The sequence below is a fragment of the Python bivittatus genome, unplaced genomic scaffold (genome assembly GCF_059951505.1).
Source record: "Python bivittatus isolate LINGU-HERP-01145 unplaced genomic scaffold, Pbiv_v1 ctg000330_np1212, whole genome shotgun sequence".
Classification (NCBI taxonomy): domain Eukaryota; kingdom Metazoa; phylum Chordata; class Lepidosauria; order Squamata; family Pythonidae; genus Python; species Python bivittatus.
Window position 1 is genome coordinate 62,731,881 of NW_028277058.1, and position 16,981 is coordinate 62,748,861.

Genomic DNA, 16,981 nt, shown 5'->3' on the forward strand with positions numbered 1-16,981 from the left:
GAGGGAACTTGCGATGCCAACAGGCTCAGGCGGGCGAAGGAGGGCAGCCAGGCTGCATCCCCCCCCCTTTATTCACCCCTTCATTTTCAGCCTCTTGAATTCTCCCTCAAATGAGGCCGATGGCAGAAAAGCCGGATTAAGGGCTGCTTCGTGCCCCCAAACCAGGTTCATGAACTGCAAGGACTCAGTTTCCCCACAGGCACCCCAGTCACAGTCACCTTTTGGCAAAGGAAACGGCTCCAGCCTAGGATAGGGAGCTGCTCAGATGCCCGGCATTTTAGCCACACGAAGCCGGTCCTGGGAGCCCCACAGCCACCCCCTCCTGCCCCAAGAGGCCGATTCCTGCCACCCCCAGATCCCCAGGCCCTTCGCCTCCCGGAGGTCAGGAGGAAACCCCTTTGGCCCAGAGAAGTGCCCAGATCGGTCCCCCTGGCTCTTTCCAGGAAGGACCTGGCGCCCCTTCGGAGTCCCAGCAGCCCCAGCCTGGAGTCTCCAGGGGCCCTAAGGAAGCTTCAGAGGGCATCCAGTCCACCCCCTCCAGGCCCCCAGAGAAAAGGAGACCCTGGCTGAAAGTCCTGGGGAGATCAAATGAAGGGATGGCCCCTCTGAGTTGGCAGGGGACCCCCTGGAGCTGCAGCCCCCAAGACTGAAGGGGTTCCCCCTCCGACTTTCTCAGCTTCTTTCTCTGCTGCGAACTCTCTCCTCCATGGGGCAAAATCCAGAGAGGCTCTGCCCGGAGACCAGTGACGCTGCAGGACGGAGAATTCCCATTGGTCCCTCTGCTTTCTGGGCTCTCCCAACGCGGACATTTGAGAGAAAAAACGCTTCCTGCCCCCAGTCCAGACCCACCGATTCCGCCTCTGGGGCTGGAAGCATCTGCGTCTGTCTCCTCTCTCTCGGGGGTTGCTTGTGGGGCAGGATCCATGGGCTCTGTTGGGGTCCCCCTGCTGCTGCTGCTGCTGGTGGGGGCGCTGTCCCGGATCCCTGGAAGCGAAGGGGGGCAGGAGCCCCCAGGTAAGGAGGGGGTGGGAGGTGGGATGAGGGGGGCTGGGAGGGACCCCCTGATGCTGGTGGGGGAGGGGGAAGAAAGGGGCTGGGACCCCCAGGGGTGACCTTGGGGAAGGGGTCAAGGGCAGGAGAGGCAGGAGCCTGCGGGACCCTCGATCTCCGCATGGCCTCTGCCCGCTCCCTCCCCACACCCCCCAGGAGGACCTAGAGGGACCACCTTCCCTGGCTGTGGCCGAGGCGGGGAGGGGGTCGTGGGAAGGCCGCTGACCTGGGTCAGAGTCGGACCTTCCGGCCCCGAACGAGACCCGGATCCGGAGTCCCCGAAGTTTGTCGCCTTGAAGGAGGAAGGAGAAGAAAGTGAAAGAGAAAGAGGGAAATTGCGGCGTTTTCGGTCCTAAATCCGAGCAAGGAAAAGCCGCATAAGAAAAAGATGCAATTGGGGAAAAACCTTTTTGCACCTTCAGAAACTTCACTTTTTAAAATATAAATCTCCAATTAGAGGCTTTTAAGGTCAGGCAAGAGTTGAATTGAGTTGGGGGAGCCTCTGAATTGGGAAAGGAGACCCAGCCCCCCCCCATAATTCCCCATAGCGGAGTCAGGGTCTGGAGGGGAGGGGGGAACCACTGGAGGAATTGAAGAGGAAGGATGTGAGGGGGGGAAGGAGAGTGGAGCCCCCCCTTTGAGTTGCTTCTGGGGGCTCTTGAGGAAGGCAGGCAGGAGGGCTGAATGTTGGGGGGAGAAGAGAAGTTTGGGGAAAGCAGGGAAGGTGGGGGGTTCAGGTGAGGGAGGGGCTGGGAGACCCCAGGATCATCGGTCCAGACACCCTCACTGTGCCCCCTCCCCATATTCCCCCCCACCAAGGAAGAGGGAGACAGAGGTATGGATCTTCCTTTCACTGCAGCCCTGAGAGTCTCTGGGTCTCTTCACCCCCTCCCGCATCTTTCCTGCCCCTTTGGGGGGCAAAGAGGCCCCGCCCAGATCCAACGTTCCCTGCAGAGAGTAGGGCTTTCTGCTGCACCATTTGCCCTTCTGCCTGCCTTTCTCCAGGGTGGGGAAGCTCCTCCCCTCCCCCTCTTTCCTCCCCCCCCAGACCCTGAGCAACTCTCCCTCCCCCCCAGGGAGCCCCACTGGGACCGAGAAACCTCCCCCTCCCTCCTCCAGGGGGCGTCTTTAGGGAGCAATAGCCCTGCGGTGTTGGCTCCTGCTGCCAAAGGAAGGCGTCGGAGCTTCTCCCACTCGGGGCGGATTGGCCCCTTCCTCCCCACACCCCCAATGGTGGGGCATGGAGTGGATTGGGGTGGGGGTCTCTTGTCAGGCCCCCCTGTCTCCCCCAGGGAGCCCCAGCAAGGAGCTGGAGGGGGAGAGAAAGGCCCCTCCGGTCCCCCTTCCAGCTGGGCCCTCCAAAGGCCACCCCCTTGGTCTCCCGCAGCAGGTCTCCCCCTCCACCTTCCCGTGTGGGTCCCTCCTCTGCTGGCGGCTGGGAGCGATGGGCCCTGGAGTCCCTCCTGACGGCCTCCCTCCCCCTCCCCCTCGCAGCCCATTTCTTGTACCAGTGGAAGTCCGACTGCCACTTCCTCAACGGGACGCAGCGGGTGCGATTCCTGGACAGGGACATCTACGACCGGCAGGAGTTTGTCCGTTTCGACAGCGACGTCGGGAAGTTCGTGGCCGTCACCCCGTTGGGGCAGCTCTCGGCCGACTATTGGAACAGCCGCCAGGAGATCCTGCAGGACGAGAGGGCCGCCGTGGATTACTTCTGCCGGCACAACTACGAGGTTCTCCAAGGCGCTCCTGTGGTTGGCCGGAGAGGTGAGTCCGGGGGGGGGCTTCTGGGGGGGGAATGCCAGGACCCCCCCTTACATTCAATCCGTTAAGGATCCCCTTATAAAGATTTACTCCGTGATTATTCAGCGCTGTCAGATCTACGAAATATTCCTCTTTTCCTCCCAGGATCCCAACTCTTCCCCCGCCCTGAATCAGGGATCCTTTTGATCCCCTCCAGAACGTGCCCCAGGGAGGATTCGGGGGGGGGCAGAATCCAGCCCCGTCTTCCCCTCCCCAATACGGATTCAGGGATGGGAGGGGCGTTTTGCCTCTTGATTCTTGTTCTTGATTCAGGGTCCGGCAGCTTCTAAATCCAACAAACAAACATAAAAACAAACAATCAATCAACCAGGCTAGAATTTCTAATCGTGATTCCACGTTTCAACCAAGGCGTAAACCTCAGTCGTATGGAAATATTTATGCGCTTCCTCCTCCGCCTTGTGGAAAAGCCGATTCGAAGGCTGCGAAACCTTGTTAGGGCGATTTCTGGAGTCCGGCAGAAAAGCCTCCCTCGAAACCAGCTTTTCACGCCAGACTCAGCCCCGTCTTCATGGCCGGGAAGGTCCCGGATTTGGGATGGAGCCCAAAAACCCCCATTAAAATGGAGTTTCCGGTCATAAGAGACCCGGGAGCCATCGATGGTTTAATGCAGGAGGCCCGATCCTCTGCTCCAGATTTCCTACAAATTGCCTAAATTGGTTTCTGTAATTCTAATTCTTGGCCTAATGATGAACTTATTTATCTCTCTCACTTGATAAGGTTTCAGAGCTCAAACATTGTGCAAATCGAGTGTTTTAGCTGCACGTGTTGCAGTTCAGCCTTTTCGGGGAAACTCTCTTCCTTGGGTGAAACCTCCACAGTCGTTCCTATTCCCTTTCTGAGCCCAGGTTTTCCAAAAATAATGCTTTGCCACAGAATTAAATGACATCTTTCAATAGAGTTTATATTTCCTAATATTAACTCCCACTCCCGCATCATTTACCACAGAGCTTTGTCACTTCCGCTGATCCATCTAGCGATCTTCGACAGCCCCCGAAAGCCCCCCGAGATGGCCTGCAAATGGCTCCAGTCTCCCAGTTCGCCTCGTGGGGCATCTCCAGGCATCAAAAACCCTCTCGAGGGTCCCTCCTTCGGGGGCTTCAGGCTGCCTTTCGATTTCGGGGAGACGGCGCCGGATGCGCTGCCCAAACGCCCCCCAAAGCGCTTTCTCCCTGGATTTTTACGCCGTCCTGCAGTGGCTCCATCTGGCTCAGGGGCCGTTCTGGGTTCCTCCAGATGTGCAGAATTACAGATTTTGTGACTTTCGGGGTTCGGCCGCGTCTCCCGGCTGCACACCCACCATTTCTGGAAGATTTGGCACCTTTTCAGAAGCCTTTATCTGCTCACTAGCTACGTCCAGATGCAGAGAATATAATTTTTTACAAAATTCAAAACACCGACCATGAATTTCATTGCCATTAGTACAATTTGTTCCTGAGGAATCTCTCATCAAAGGTGTTATTTTAATTCAGTGAAAATGCCTCCCGAGTCTGTTTTGGGGAATATTCTATGAATCTGGAACATGTGTGATGTGGGGAAATTAAATTTATATTCTTGCTCTTTTCAATGCAGAGGTCTCCATATCTCCATTAAATAAAATTCATGGATGGATGGATGGATGGATGGATGGATGGATGGATGGATGGAGAATGTGGTGTCTCTGGGGGGCCTTTAAAAAGAAAAAAAAATCTTCTTCCAACCCAACAGTGGATTCAGAACTGAATTAAAGTCGCTGCCCAGCAACTCCTGGCGGATCAAATTGTTCCTCCCAAATATTTGCAAGGCAGTTTTGTAAATAATTAGATTTATCTTTGCTGAGGCCATAAAAATGATTCCTGCCCTCTGAGGATCTCCTTCCTTAACTACTAAAATTAATCTATGCATTTTGAAGATGTTTTCACTAAAATTGCCAGATTTTAGAGTTTGAATTTCTGCTGATTTAAATCTGTTCCTTCCATTTCCTTGTTAAAAGTATTTTCCCATTCAGGAGAATTTTCTTGTAAAAAAAAGAAAAAAGGCATTGTCATGAATTTCAATTTGAAAAAAACTGCCTCCTTTTACCTCTTTTGCAAAGATTTTAATGTTCCAAGACACAAATGTGCTTCCTGTGAAGAAAAAGCCACAAATGTATTATTTATCTGAGCGGCAACCAGACTAGAGCCCAGGTCTTCATTGCAAATAATCAAAATGTTTAAAAATGGAATCGTCTTAAGTGTTATTAACTGTTAGTAAAAAAAAATCTGTCAGTAAGAAAGACTATTAACAAATTACTCACACAAGCCATAAACAGCCAATTATTAAAAAATAAAATAAAAGATTAAAACTCAGACCCAAAGATGCCTTGCAGGCCCCCAGAAGCCAAGGCTGCCGGATGCAATGCCAGAGACGCCTTTGGGGGGAGAAGGAGGGCGGGTGCCCCGTTTCCGAGCCATTTGCCTCCCCCCAAAATAGCGGAAGATGCAGAAGCATTTTGATTTCCGCAGCCGAGGAGGGAGAGAATCAGCCTCGTCTCACCCACTGACGTCTTCCCGGAAGGCCACGAGCTTCATCGATCCCCCCCGACTCCCCGACCCAAACGCTGAAGGGCACAAGGACCCAGGACAGACCCCAGACGCCACCCGAGACCCCCTTCCTGGCTGGAGGGAGCCCTGAAGGACCCTCTTTGGGGGCCCATCCAGCCCTCCCTTCATCCATCCAGGAGTTGTGCCAGTTTGAGCCACACTTTTCCCCCTTAAATCTTGTTCTGCTCTTCTCTGCTTATTTCTCTGTGTTGTCCAGATCAAGTGGGACTTTATTCATTTTCTCGAATATGAAATACGAATATAAATATTCTCCTTCTCCCTCCCCTCCAGCCAAGCCCACCGTCACCATCTCCCCCGCCCAGATGGACCCCGGTTCCCCCAACACCATCCTCCTCTGCACCGCAACCCCCTTAAATCTTATTCTGTTTTTTCTGCTGCTCATGTGGGATTTTATTCATTTTCTGGAATCTTGTATCACTGACCTTTTAGTCTTCTGATGGCCTTTCTGAGCCTGGTCCGAATCTGCTTAATTCTCATCCCGTCCAGAGTCAAATTTAGCCGACCCAGCAGCGCACAGGAAAGTCTGCAAAAGAGGAAAATGGAGTTTTTCTCCCTCTCTGCAAACAAAACTCTTGGAAAGGGGACCTGAAACGCAGACCATTTCCCAGACTAAGACGGACCTTGGCCTGAACTGACCGACCTGCTCTTCCGTCCCGGGCCCTGGTGGGTCTCTCACGTCCCTCCTTCTCCCTCCCCTCCAGCCAAGCCCACCGTCACCATCTCCCCCACCAAGACGGACCCCGGTTCCCCCAACACCATCCTCCTCTGCACCGTGACCGGCTTTTACCCCCTGGAGATCGACGTCCAGTGGCTGAAGAACGGGCGGCCGGAGAAGGAGGGCGTCGCCTTCGGGGAGGAGCTCCAGAACGGAGACTGGACCTACCAGCTCCAGGTGCTGCTGGAGACCCAGCCCCAGCGTGGGGACGTCTACGCTTGCAAGGTGGGGCACGCCAGCCTGGAGGCCCCCGTCACCGTCCAGTGGGGTAAGCCTTTCCCTTCCTCCCCTTCCCTGCCCTCCTGGTCTGGGGACACCATCGTGCACGGAGAAGGGGTCATCGATGGGGGGCTGGAAAGACCCTCCCTGGGTGTTGAGCCAGAATGGCCCCCCCGGAGGAAGCTGGCCCTGATCCTGCTGCTCACGCGAGGCTCCTTCTCCTTCCCCAGAGCCACGTTCCTCCAACGCTGCCAAGAGCAAGCTCTGGACGGGGGCCGTGGGGGCCGTGCTGGGGGTGGTCTTCCTGGCTGTGGGGCTCTCTCTCTACCTGAAGAACAAGAAAGGTGAGTCCGTGGGGGGCTGGGTGAGGGGTTATGGGGAGGGGATCATCTAGCGGAGGCCTTGCATCTGGATGGCAAGGTGGGTCCTCTTGGGCCCCCAAATCCCAAGGCTGAGGGTCTCATTGGGAAATTGGTTTGGAGAGATTTTTCTTCCTGGAGGGGCACAAGGGATAGGAGACCCCATTTGGGGGGGGGGTGGAGGCACCAGGGTAGAAACCAGGAGTTGTGAGTTCCAGTCTTGCCCTGGGCACAAAGCCCCCTGGGTGACCGAGGGCCAGCCATTGTCTCTCAGCCCCAGGAAGCCGGCAATGGCAACCCCCTTCCAAAACCTTCCCATGAAAACTGCAGGGACTAGTCCAGGCAGTCGCCAGGAGTCAACGTTGACTCAAAGGAAGAAAAGAAAAAAAGGGGGGGGGAATTTAATGCAATATATTATAGGCTATAGAATGGGTGCTTGACCCCATAAATGCTCCAGCCCTTTATTTATTTATTTATCAAACTTATAGGGCCACCCACAGAAGTGACTGGGCAGCATATAGCAAAAGATATAAAACAATAAATATGTCAAAAACAGTCCTATGAAAAAGATTAAAAAGTTCTGAATGAATCTCTCTCCCTTTTTCTAGCAACTCCCATCCAACAACCAGGTGAGCTTCTTCTATTCGCCCTCCATTAATCAATAAGTTTTTCTCTTTCTCTCTCCTCCCAAAAAATATCCCTTAAGTAACCGAAAGAGCCTTGAAGGACCCGCAAAGCCTCCAAAGATTTTCTGGAGTCCCCAAATCCCTTTCCAAGATTTTTGGTGGCTTTTCCTTGCAGGGACCCCAAAATGTAATGCAATCGCACACAAGAGCCACACACAACACCAAAGCCTCCCCCAGGATGTCTCCCCATTTCGGGACATTGCCAAAGGGAAGGGAAGGGAAGGGAAGGGGGGGTCATTCAGGTTATTGGGGGAGGGAGAGGGGGCACCCCAAGTTTGTGGGCTGCCCTTTTTGACCTCCCCCTTTTGATCTTCCACACAAGCTCCGGCCCAGGGACACCGGGCTGGACCCCAGACCCCATTTCTGACTCCACCCTCCGAGCAGCATCTTCTCGGTTCGGATGAAGTATCTGCGGGGGGGGGGGGGGAGGCCTCGTCTCTTGATTGACCCCCTAATTAAGCCAATTAGGGAAAAATTGCATCTGTCAAGGTCAGGCTGGAGCCTCCCTTTGCAGCCCCTCGGCTGAACCGGGACCCCCTTTGAGCCCTGGAGATGAGATGGGGAGGAATCCCTGGTCCTTCGCAGCCTTTTCCTGCCCGGGGGGGGGGTCAAAGGGAGGGGGAGGGGAAGCCCACCCTGTGTGTTTCCTGCAGACTCTCCAAAAAAACCTTATTTACACTGAAGGTTTTACTTTATATTTTAATTTTGTTCCCCATCTCTTTTTTTCACAGCACTCGTGAGTTAATCCTGCTGTCCCTTCCTGCTCTCAGATGCAAAATCGCTGAAGCATTTCAGCACCTGATGGATTTCTGCCTTTTTTGCAACATTTCAAGGGTTGAGCTTCAACACTGGCGAGAGGAGGAGAATCGCAGCTGGACCTTCTCCTGCCGAGACCCACCAGCTTCCTTTCGGGGCCTCTCTGTCTTTCGAGGGAGGGGGAAATGGGGAGGGGGTGGAGACCATCCAGTCTGCCCCAGGAACTCCTGGCCTGCCTGTCACTGCAGACTCCGAAATTTCTCCTGCTCAGCACAGACCCCCCTTCAGAGCAATGGCTGCAACCCCCCCCCACCTCCAGCCACTTAACCGGAAATCCGTCTGGCACTTAGCCAAGCCTGGGGGCCACCAGATCCAGAGAGATCCAGATGGTCCACATGTACCAGTCACTCTGGGATCCCCATTTCCTGAGGAGTGATCTCAGGGATCAACTGGTCTCTGCCCAGCAGAGCCCCAACCTCTTTCCCTTTTTTGGACCCCCCCCCCTCATTTCTCCATCTCGTCCCTCCTGGCTTTGAATGCGCAGAAGCTTCATCTTCTGGCTATTCTCCTCTGGGTCAATTCCCTTGGCTTTTATTTGCTATAAAGCAATAAAATTTAGACTGTAGGAAAACCCTGGAATGATGTCAGTTGATGCTGTCCAAAAAGTCTGGTCTCTCTCAGCTCCATATTCCCTCCAGGTCAGGTGCCATTTAATTAGCTCCCTCCATCCCCGAATTTCTGATCCTCCGCAGAAGGGGAGAGGTTTCCCACCCACATCTATAGGTCTCCTTGCCAGCGTGGCTCCTCTTATCAGAAGGGGGCTCTTCCTTTGGAGCTCTTTCCTCGCTACCTACATTCATATGGATTCTTTCCAGGGTGGATCCTTTGAGGAAAATGAAGAGGAACCCCTGATCCCTTCCATGCTTTCGGCACCCATGCTGGTTGTCTCTGGTCTCAGCTCCGGAGGGTGGATGTGAATCCAACTTACGTTTTGAGTATTTTCCCACAGAAGGGCAGTTCCCTTTCTCCTTCCCGAGATCTTATTTTATGAAGAAGAAGAACTGCCGTGTGATAATTTTTCCTAATTTTATTTCACTTGATTTCGGTCCCCCCGATTTCCAAAGATCCCCTTCAGGGGACGCTTCCTTGTTTCTGCTGTTCTTGTGCTGGGTTCATTTTCGTCCTCATTCTCCTCCACAGCCCTCCCTTGGGGAAAAAGAGGCAGGAACCCATCGGGAATATCAAGGTCCAGATCCACTGCTTGGCCTGGCTGAATTCGGCCCCCACTCCCAGTCTTGGAGGAATCCCGGATTAGTTTCGCATTATGGGGCAGCCTCAGATCACAGCCAGGTGCCTGTGCTGGGCCATTTTGTCCTGTTCATGAGAATAAAGCTGCGTTTTCTGCCCTCTGACCTGAAACCTTAAGAAAAAGGGCTCTCACTTTCTCTCATCTTTATTTCCTTGCATTTGAGAACCAAAGGGATAACAAGGAAACTGATGCTCATGAACCTTCACACATTCCCCCCATTTCTGTTATGTCGGAGGGCTTTAGGCAGACCTCCCGTCTCCCTGAGTGTCGAGGCCGTGGGGATGTGGCAGGAGGTGACCCCGGTCTGCATTCTGGAAGCAGTGGAGATCGGAAGATCGGAGGGGGTGCCCCGAACTCTGACTAGCAAGCAACAGGTCATCAGGAAGATAGGCTTCCCCCAGTAATGAGGAGGATCCTGTCAGGTTCAGCCCAAAGAACTCCCCGAGACAGTACAGATACAGTTCTGTTGCATTTATTAGCTTCACCTCCAAGACAGAAATCTCCCCAGACTGAATCTAAACATCCCAAGCCAGCCAGCCAAAACGCCGTGAATTCCTCAGGGTGGTGCCAGTCGCATCTTCTTAACCTTCCCACGCTCCTGCTGGGGGCTAAGGAAATGCTGATCTCCCCGAGCGCGGCCTTCACCAAACCATTCCATCACAGATCCCAAATTTATGCCAATTTCAGCCAATCATTTGTTAACTGCTGTATCTCTGTGTAAGACACATGTATAAAATCATCTTCTTTGGGTGTGACCGGGGCTCTTCTCTGCCTTAAGGGGAGACCCAGCTGACTCTACTGGTCCTCTTTCAATAAAACTTTAAAATCTCAGCTGGTGCTTTCGTGTCCAATCTTCTGCCGGACTCAGTCCTAACTGGGGAGAGTCAGAAACTCAAATTTGCTAACAGAAACGGGGGCTCGTCCGGGATTCTTTCAAGTGTCCGGTGATCCTGAAAGGGGGGAGGCCCTTTGGGGCCCGGGGACCCCAAGGGATCCACAAAGGAAGATCTGAGGATTCCTGACTGGGAATTTCCCTTGAGCTGTGCCAGAACGGGTGAGTACAGTTGGGTACCCCGGGCAGGTTTTTCTGATTGAGAGGAAGGGGGCGTGTGTCCATCGTCTTGCCTCCCGGGGGCAACCAGGACCGCTCAGCGAACGGGGCATAGATGCCCCAATTTTGGCACGAGGTCTGAGACCAGCAACTGCCAGAGTTGAAAGCCAGTGTGTCCCGCCCCGCTGCGAGTGACAGTGCGTGTGTGTGTGTGAGTGAGTGAAAGCGAGCCGGACCCGTGGAGAAAAGTCCTAGCGCTAGGTGTGCGGAAGACTTCTGGCACGGGCGGCTGTGCCAGTCAGCCACACCCTCACAGGGGACGCCTCTTGGGTGTGTAATTAAGAATTGGCGAGCTCTGGGAGATTCCCGGTCCGGGATGACGAAAGAGAGATAAATTTATCTTCGGCACAAAGACTGGCCATCTCAAAAGGAAATTTTCCCTCCGTGGCTGGAGGAGGGAAGCCTGGAGGCACAGAACAGTGGGGCGCTGATGGGGCGGTGCAGAGTAACTCCAGGCAGAATGGAAAGAGGAGACTTGGCACACGCAGGATGCTTTGCCTCAATAACGATGAACCCAAAACGATACCCCGGCGATGGGACTGTGCTAATGGTTCAGCAGAGGCCTCCGAAACTCCATAATCCATATGGGGATGCAAGCTCTGAGGAGCCGAAAAGGATCCCTTAGGGGTCTCCTGAAAGCGTTCTGCCAGCATACCCCACAATCCCGACTGCACCCCCCCCGGCTCAGGCTGCCTTAACGGACCGCAATGGGAGAGAGCCGGTGCAAGAGTAGGCAGAGTGCCCCAGGCATGGGGGGTCGAAGGTCCCCTCCTCCTCCTCCTCCTCCTCCTCCTCCTCCTCCTCCTCCTCCTCCTCCTCCTCAATGTGACATAGTCAGAGAGAACAGAAGGGGGGGGGGGTTTCCAGCTGCCCGGGCAGGGAAGATTTTCCACCTCCCCCGGAGGATTTCAATTTCTCCATGGAAGAGATAGAAATGAAGGAGAGGAAGAGGAAGGCGGGAACCAGTGGCGAGTCCTCCCGCAGTCACCAGACGTAAAAAGGCCCTTAAGGAAAGGAAGGGACAGGAGGAGAAAGACAGATCGGGAAGTGAGGAGGAGTGGGAAGAGGGAGGCAGAAATGCTCCCTCTGAGAGAACCGGTGTGGTGAAGCCTAGCGGTGAAACCTCTAAAGCCTGTGGATATGCACCCTTTTCCCCGGCAGACCTCTTTAACTGGGAAACTCATACCCTAGTGACCCGGAACGGATGACTCCATTGCTTGAGGGGATGATGCTCTCTCGTCAGCCCACGTGGGGAGATGGGGCGCACCTGTCGAATGTTCTCTTGACGGAGGCGCAGAGGACCTTCATTTGGGCGCCTGCCCAAAAGTATGGAAAAGGTAAGTGGGAGACATAGCGAGGGACTCAAAAGAGCCGCCCCAGTAAAGGGCAGCTGCAACCTGGGAGAGGCCCTGTAAGCATAAAACAAGATCCCTTGGAACTGGAAACAAGAAAAGGTCCCCAGGAGGTATTGGAATCTCTTATTGCGGCAAATTTAGTGGCACCCTGTGAATCTGAATTCAATACGCCAATAACGGGGATTCCAAAAGGGGAGGGAAAGTATCGTTGGTTCAGGACCTCAGGATCATTAATGAGTTAACACAGGACTTCACCCCGGTGGTTCCTAATCCATGCACTTTGGTGGCCCTTATTCCAGGGACCCGTGAATATTTTTCATGCCTGGATCTTAAGGATGCATTTTTTACTATTCCGCTTGGTCTGTCATCCTGGAAAATTTTTGCTTTTACGTGGGAAGCAGTTCCCGGCTGTGAGGAAATCCCCTCTGGAAGGTATTCCTGGCGACGCCTCCCGCAGGGGTGGAAAAATTCACCCACCCTCTTTGGGGAAGCTTCAAGTGCCGTCCTTCGGGACTGGACTCCACCGACAGAGTGCGAGGGATCCAATATGTTGATGATATTCTGCCATCTACCCCGACCGGAGGTTCGTGTAAACTAGCCACGGTAAGTCTCCTAAACGTCTTGGGATATGAAGGGTTCAAAGCTTCAAAAGACAGGCACAGATCGCGCTGACTGAGGCTGTTTGTTTGGGATCTGTGCTTTCCGAAGGACGACGACAACTGAGCCAGGAACGAAAGGAAACCGTTTGCCGGGTGGGGCTGCCCGAAACAAAGAGGCAGCGGAGACCTTTCTTGGGAATGACGGGTGTTGTGGACCTCCTCGGATCCCGGAGTATTCCGTAACTGCAAAGCCTCCATACGAGGCTTTGAAGGGACCGGGTGGACGGGTTGGGGCAACTCCTGAAACGAGACGGGCTTTCAAAGTATTGAAAGAAAAGCTTCTTTCGGCCTCTTGAGTTCTTCTGCCTACTTTCCTTCCATTCCTCTCCCAGAATCTCTCACGCCTGGATAGAGTTTGCAGTAGTAGAGAGCCGTGGGGGCTCCTGGTGGTCTCCCATCCCAGCACTGACCATCTGCAGTGGGGTCCATCTCCCAACCACAAGCAACCCTCTCCTAATGCTCCAGGGGGCAGCAGAGACCACAGAAGCCCTGCTGCTTTGCTGCTGCCCCCCCCCTGCACCCCTGCTGATCTGTGTGGTCTTGTCAGGTTACAGGGAGACTTTGGGGAGCCCCTTTGGAGATGGCTTGGACTACAACTCCCATCATTCCTAGGCAGCGTGGCTGCATTCAGAGGACACCCTCCCTGCTGGCAGCTGAGACCCCAAGAGACAGTTCCCTTTCACCCCCAGCCCCGTAGATGAGAGGTGCTCCCTGGACACAGACAGGTGAAAGGCCCATCGGCCACCGTCGGACCCTGAAGCAGGTGGGCTCCAGCAGAGCCGCGAAGGCCCCCATTGCATGGCTGACACTCTTCCGGCACTCGCAGCCCCAGAGCAGAATGGGGGAGTGAAGCCCCCCCAATCCAGCAGCCCTGCAAGTCTCGCCTGCCGGGCGGCCCTCCTGCCCCTCCCTACGATGGCTGGGTGACCTCAGTCGCCCCCCGCTTCGAGTCTCCTCAGAGAGATTGGGGTGCCGTGGTTCAACATCACCTGACCTCCCAGGGGACTTCCAAGTGGAAGGGAGGTGTTGCTGTTCGGAGGACAGCTCAGCGCCACTTGCTAAAACCTGGATCTGAGCCAGGATTAAGTGCAGGGACACTGTTAGAGAAGCCTTCACTGAGCCGAACTACAAGCATTTGTTAATTAGCTGAATCCGCATAAACCCCTAACAATGGTTTAAATGCCATCATACCCAAGCATTTCCACAACTCTCATTTTACAAGAGGCATTCCCCCTGGGAGTGGGAGGATGCCTCTTGGAAGTCGGCGTCCCCAACTTTTGCAGTGCTCATGAATCCTCCCATTCGCTCTATTCACAAAACCCTCCCGGGACGAATCAGCCCCACTTCTTCTCTCTCTAACCACCATCCGGAGGGGCTGCGACCGACTTCACCCCCTCACCAGGATGCTCTTCTACAGGGTGCTGTTCTGCAGCGCCAGGCTGACCAATGATAGGGCAGTCTGAGGGGGAGGCTCCCCCCGGGTCAGGGGCCTGGGGGTAGACGGAGCCGCAGGAGGCCGAGCGCTGGTGGCCCCGGATGAACCTGACTCCCTGGCGGGGAAGGGGGCCGGGCATACCTACATAAGCAATTCTTCTCAAGTTACTTTCTGACCCTGTTCTTGCCTGCTCTCTACAAGGACAGGACAACTGCTGTCTATCAGGAAGGCAAGAGTGCCAGACAACCGCCTCTCTCGGTCCCTCAGCCAGCCTCGTTTGCCCTGCAGGCGCTCTGAGTCTCGTCGGACAGGCTGTTCGTTTAATGTCCTCCTTCCTTTCCTTCGACGCGTTTCCTCTACAGTTGCGAGGAACTCTGGACCATCTATATGGATGCGTATAACAACAACCGAAAGGAAAAGAAGACATTAGAAGGAGTTAAGTAAGAAATCCAGGAGGACTTCAGACATAGACTGTGAAAATAACAGCAGCATAAGCTCTGCCTTGAGGACGGTTGATCCCCGTGAGCGGAAGAGAAAGTCAACTGCTCGTCAGACTCCAATATCCGTGGATGCAAAACCATCTTTATGCCCTTCAGTGCCAGAAGATCCAACTATGGTTAACTCCAAATGCGGTAAGTGCAAGAACGTTGCTCAATAAAGGTTATTTAATACACCCTGGAATCCCAACCCTGTGCTAATAAATTGGCTTTTATAAATTATCCTAAACCTAAAGGAATTTTATCTCAATTGGAACAGAAACTACACTTTGCTCAGTTGACCCAACTTCTAATCCCATCGATCACTACAAATATGATTAGTAAGACTGAGCACTTATTTTTAAACTATCTTAAAGCAAGAGCAATAGTTACGTTCAGAACAACAGAAGCAGCAGATGATTCATGCGATCTTAAGGCTTCTGTTAACAGAAAATCCGTCACAGTGTCTCGTTTTCACAAAATACAGGCAACTGTACATCGACGCTGTAAACCTAAAGACCAGCCAGTGAGACCATCAGGGGAAATGACTAACCGGGCAAATCGAGCAACGAAACGTAACGATGCAGTGTTTGCCCCGATCTGGAAGCAAACGGTGCAAGAGAACAGGGAGAGCGTAGAACAAACCCCGCTCTGAGTCTGCTTCGGAGGGGCGACAAACGAGATGCTCGCAGGCCAGTGAATTATGCGGCCACCCGGTCGGTCCAGCGGTCTTCACAAGGGACCCTCAGCCCACCCAAACCTCTCCGGTGAGTCATCCGAGAAGCTACTCTCGATAAAGAAGGATTGCTAAATCGCACGGAGGTCGATGATCGACACCGTTCAGAGTATGACCCTACGCACTCCGCTCGGACAGTACTTTCCCGGAATATGGCTGGTTGGCTCAAGAAATGCGATGATGCTCCTTTTACTCAATATTTAAGCAATTTTGATGCTAACCCATTACAGGAAACGTGGGTGCCCCGTTCTCTTTATCTCCAGGGCTTTGCCCCACGGATCGCAAAGGCTTCCAGAACTCCCAAAAGGGCGCAACAACGCAGGCTTAGCAATGCTGGTCTCAAGTGCTTTAAGGGCGGGGGCCACCTTAGCAGGGCACCATGAACAAGACGCTATTACAGGACGTTTACATTAAAACATTTCAATTTAATAATGATAAACATTTATCTTCCCCCAGCTGAAACACGATTCCGAACTACACATATTTGGACAGAATTGGAACAATACATATACGGTCTGCCTTTAAAATTCCCCCGTATGCAGTTGGTGATCCTGGGTGGTTTAACTGCCAGGACTGGCCCTAATGCTGAAGCATTGGCAGCCAGGTCTCCTCATTTATCTGTCCGACCAAAGCGGGTTACACGACAGACAGTCTAAAGATCAGAATGTGAACTATGCGGGATCTTGTTTAGCCAGGCTTCGCAAGAAGTTAAATTTAACCATTTTAAACGGTTCAGTGGCACACGATTATCCTGGTGAGTTCACATTTACTTATGGATGGGGGGCAAGTGTGACAGATTATTGTTTAACATCGAGCAATTTATTTCCCCAGTAAGATTATTTAATGTTGGCTGCAGATCAGACAGTGATCGTTGTTGGACATTTGCAAGATCTCCATCTTTAGCCGTATTAACTATAGAGATTGTTTTTGGCCATGAACTATTAGAATCAGGTGGCAAACTCTGCATAAGAGAACCCTCCTTCCTCTTACTCGTTCTGCTGCTTTCCTGATTTTACCTTTTTAGGCTCAGTGCCTATTCCCTATTGTTTGGTATATTTGTATTACATTATTTATATTCTTCGTTGTCACTTTCGTATTGTTGAAGATATATTTTATGCTTAAGTTTTTCCTTTTTGTATATTTTGGTTTGATATAAAGGTTAATAATTTATATTCCTTGTCTCCTCTTAATCTCATCACCCAACAATCATCCACCTGTAGTTTTAAGCGTGTTAACACCAATGACAAAGAAATTCAACTAACCCCACATGTTCCCCGGAGGTTCTTCGGGAAGGTAATTTCCAGTGCAGGATTTCTTGGGCAGAACATCTAAGTAATTATTTATCTACAGTTTTAGACTCTACCGAAGCTTTGGATTTTACATCGTGTATAATAACAGATGGAAGTTCTACGGAAAAAAATCATTTCTTTCTTTTAATATTTTAACAAACCTGCTGCGGGGAGGCTGAGGGATGATCCCCAAACTGGCCCTGTGACCTCATGGTTGGGACCAGCTGAGCCAACTTGTTCCCCAAGTTTCTAGTCCTCGGTATTATTTCAGAGCAATCCCCCCCCCCCAATGCTAAAATGGTAAGGCTGGAAGGGACGTGGTCAGGATTTGGTCTTCCCTGCCGGAAATGCCAGTAATTTCCTTTCCCCCAACTTTTGCGCCCCCTTCATGGATCACTGCCTTGTCGTGGCGAAGGGGCTTGC

General features: G+C 52.8%; 1 protein-coding gene across 1 annotated transcript; it reads left to right on the forward strand.

Annotated features, from left to right (window-relative positions):
• Positions 1-809: 809 nt before the first annotated feature.
• LOC103053989 (H-2 class II histocompatibility antigen, E-S beta chain-like) lies at positions 810-8,316 on the forward strand. Its single transcript, XM_088141494.1, has 6 exons — positions 810-1,014; positions 2,545-2,817; positions 6,155-6,436; positions 6,618-6,731; positions 7,355-7,375; positions 8,164-8,316. Exons 1-6 carry the CDS (start codon positions 924-926, stop codon positions 8,175-8,177), a joined length of 795 nt encoding a protein of 264 aa, XP_087997620.1. The 5' UTR covers positions 810-923; the 3' UTR covers positions 8,178-8,316.
• Positions 8,317-16,981: the final 8,665 nt, after the last annotated feature.

Coding starts and splice junctions, on each gene's coding strand:
- LOC103053989 (XM_088141494.1), top strand. CDS start 924: ATGGGCTCTGTTGGGGTCCCCCTGCTGCTGCTGCTGCTGGTGGGGGCG. Junction 1,015..2,544: donor AGGGGGGCAGGAGCCCCCAG/GTAAGGAGGGGG, acceptor TCCCCCTCGCAG/CCCATTTCTTGTACCAGTGG. Junction 6,437..6,617: donor CCCCGTCACCGTCCAGTGGG/GTAAGCCTTTCC, acceptor CTCCTTCCCCAG/AGCCACGTTCCTCCAACGCT.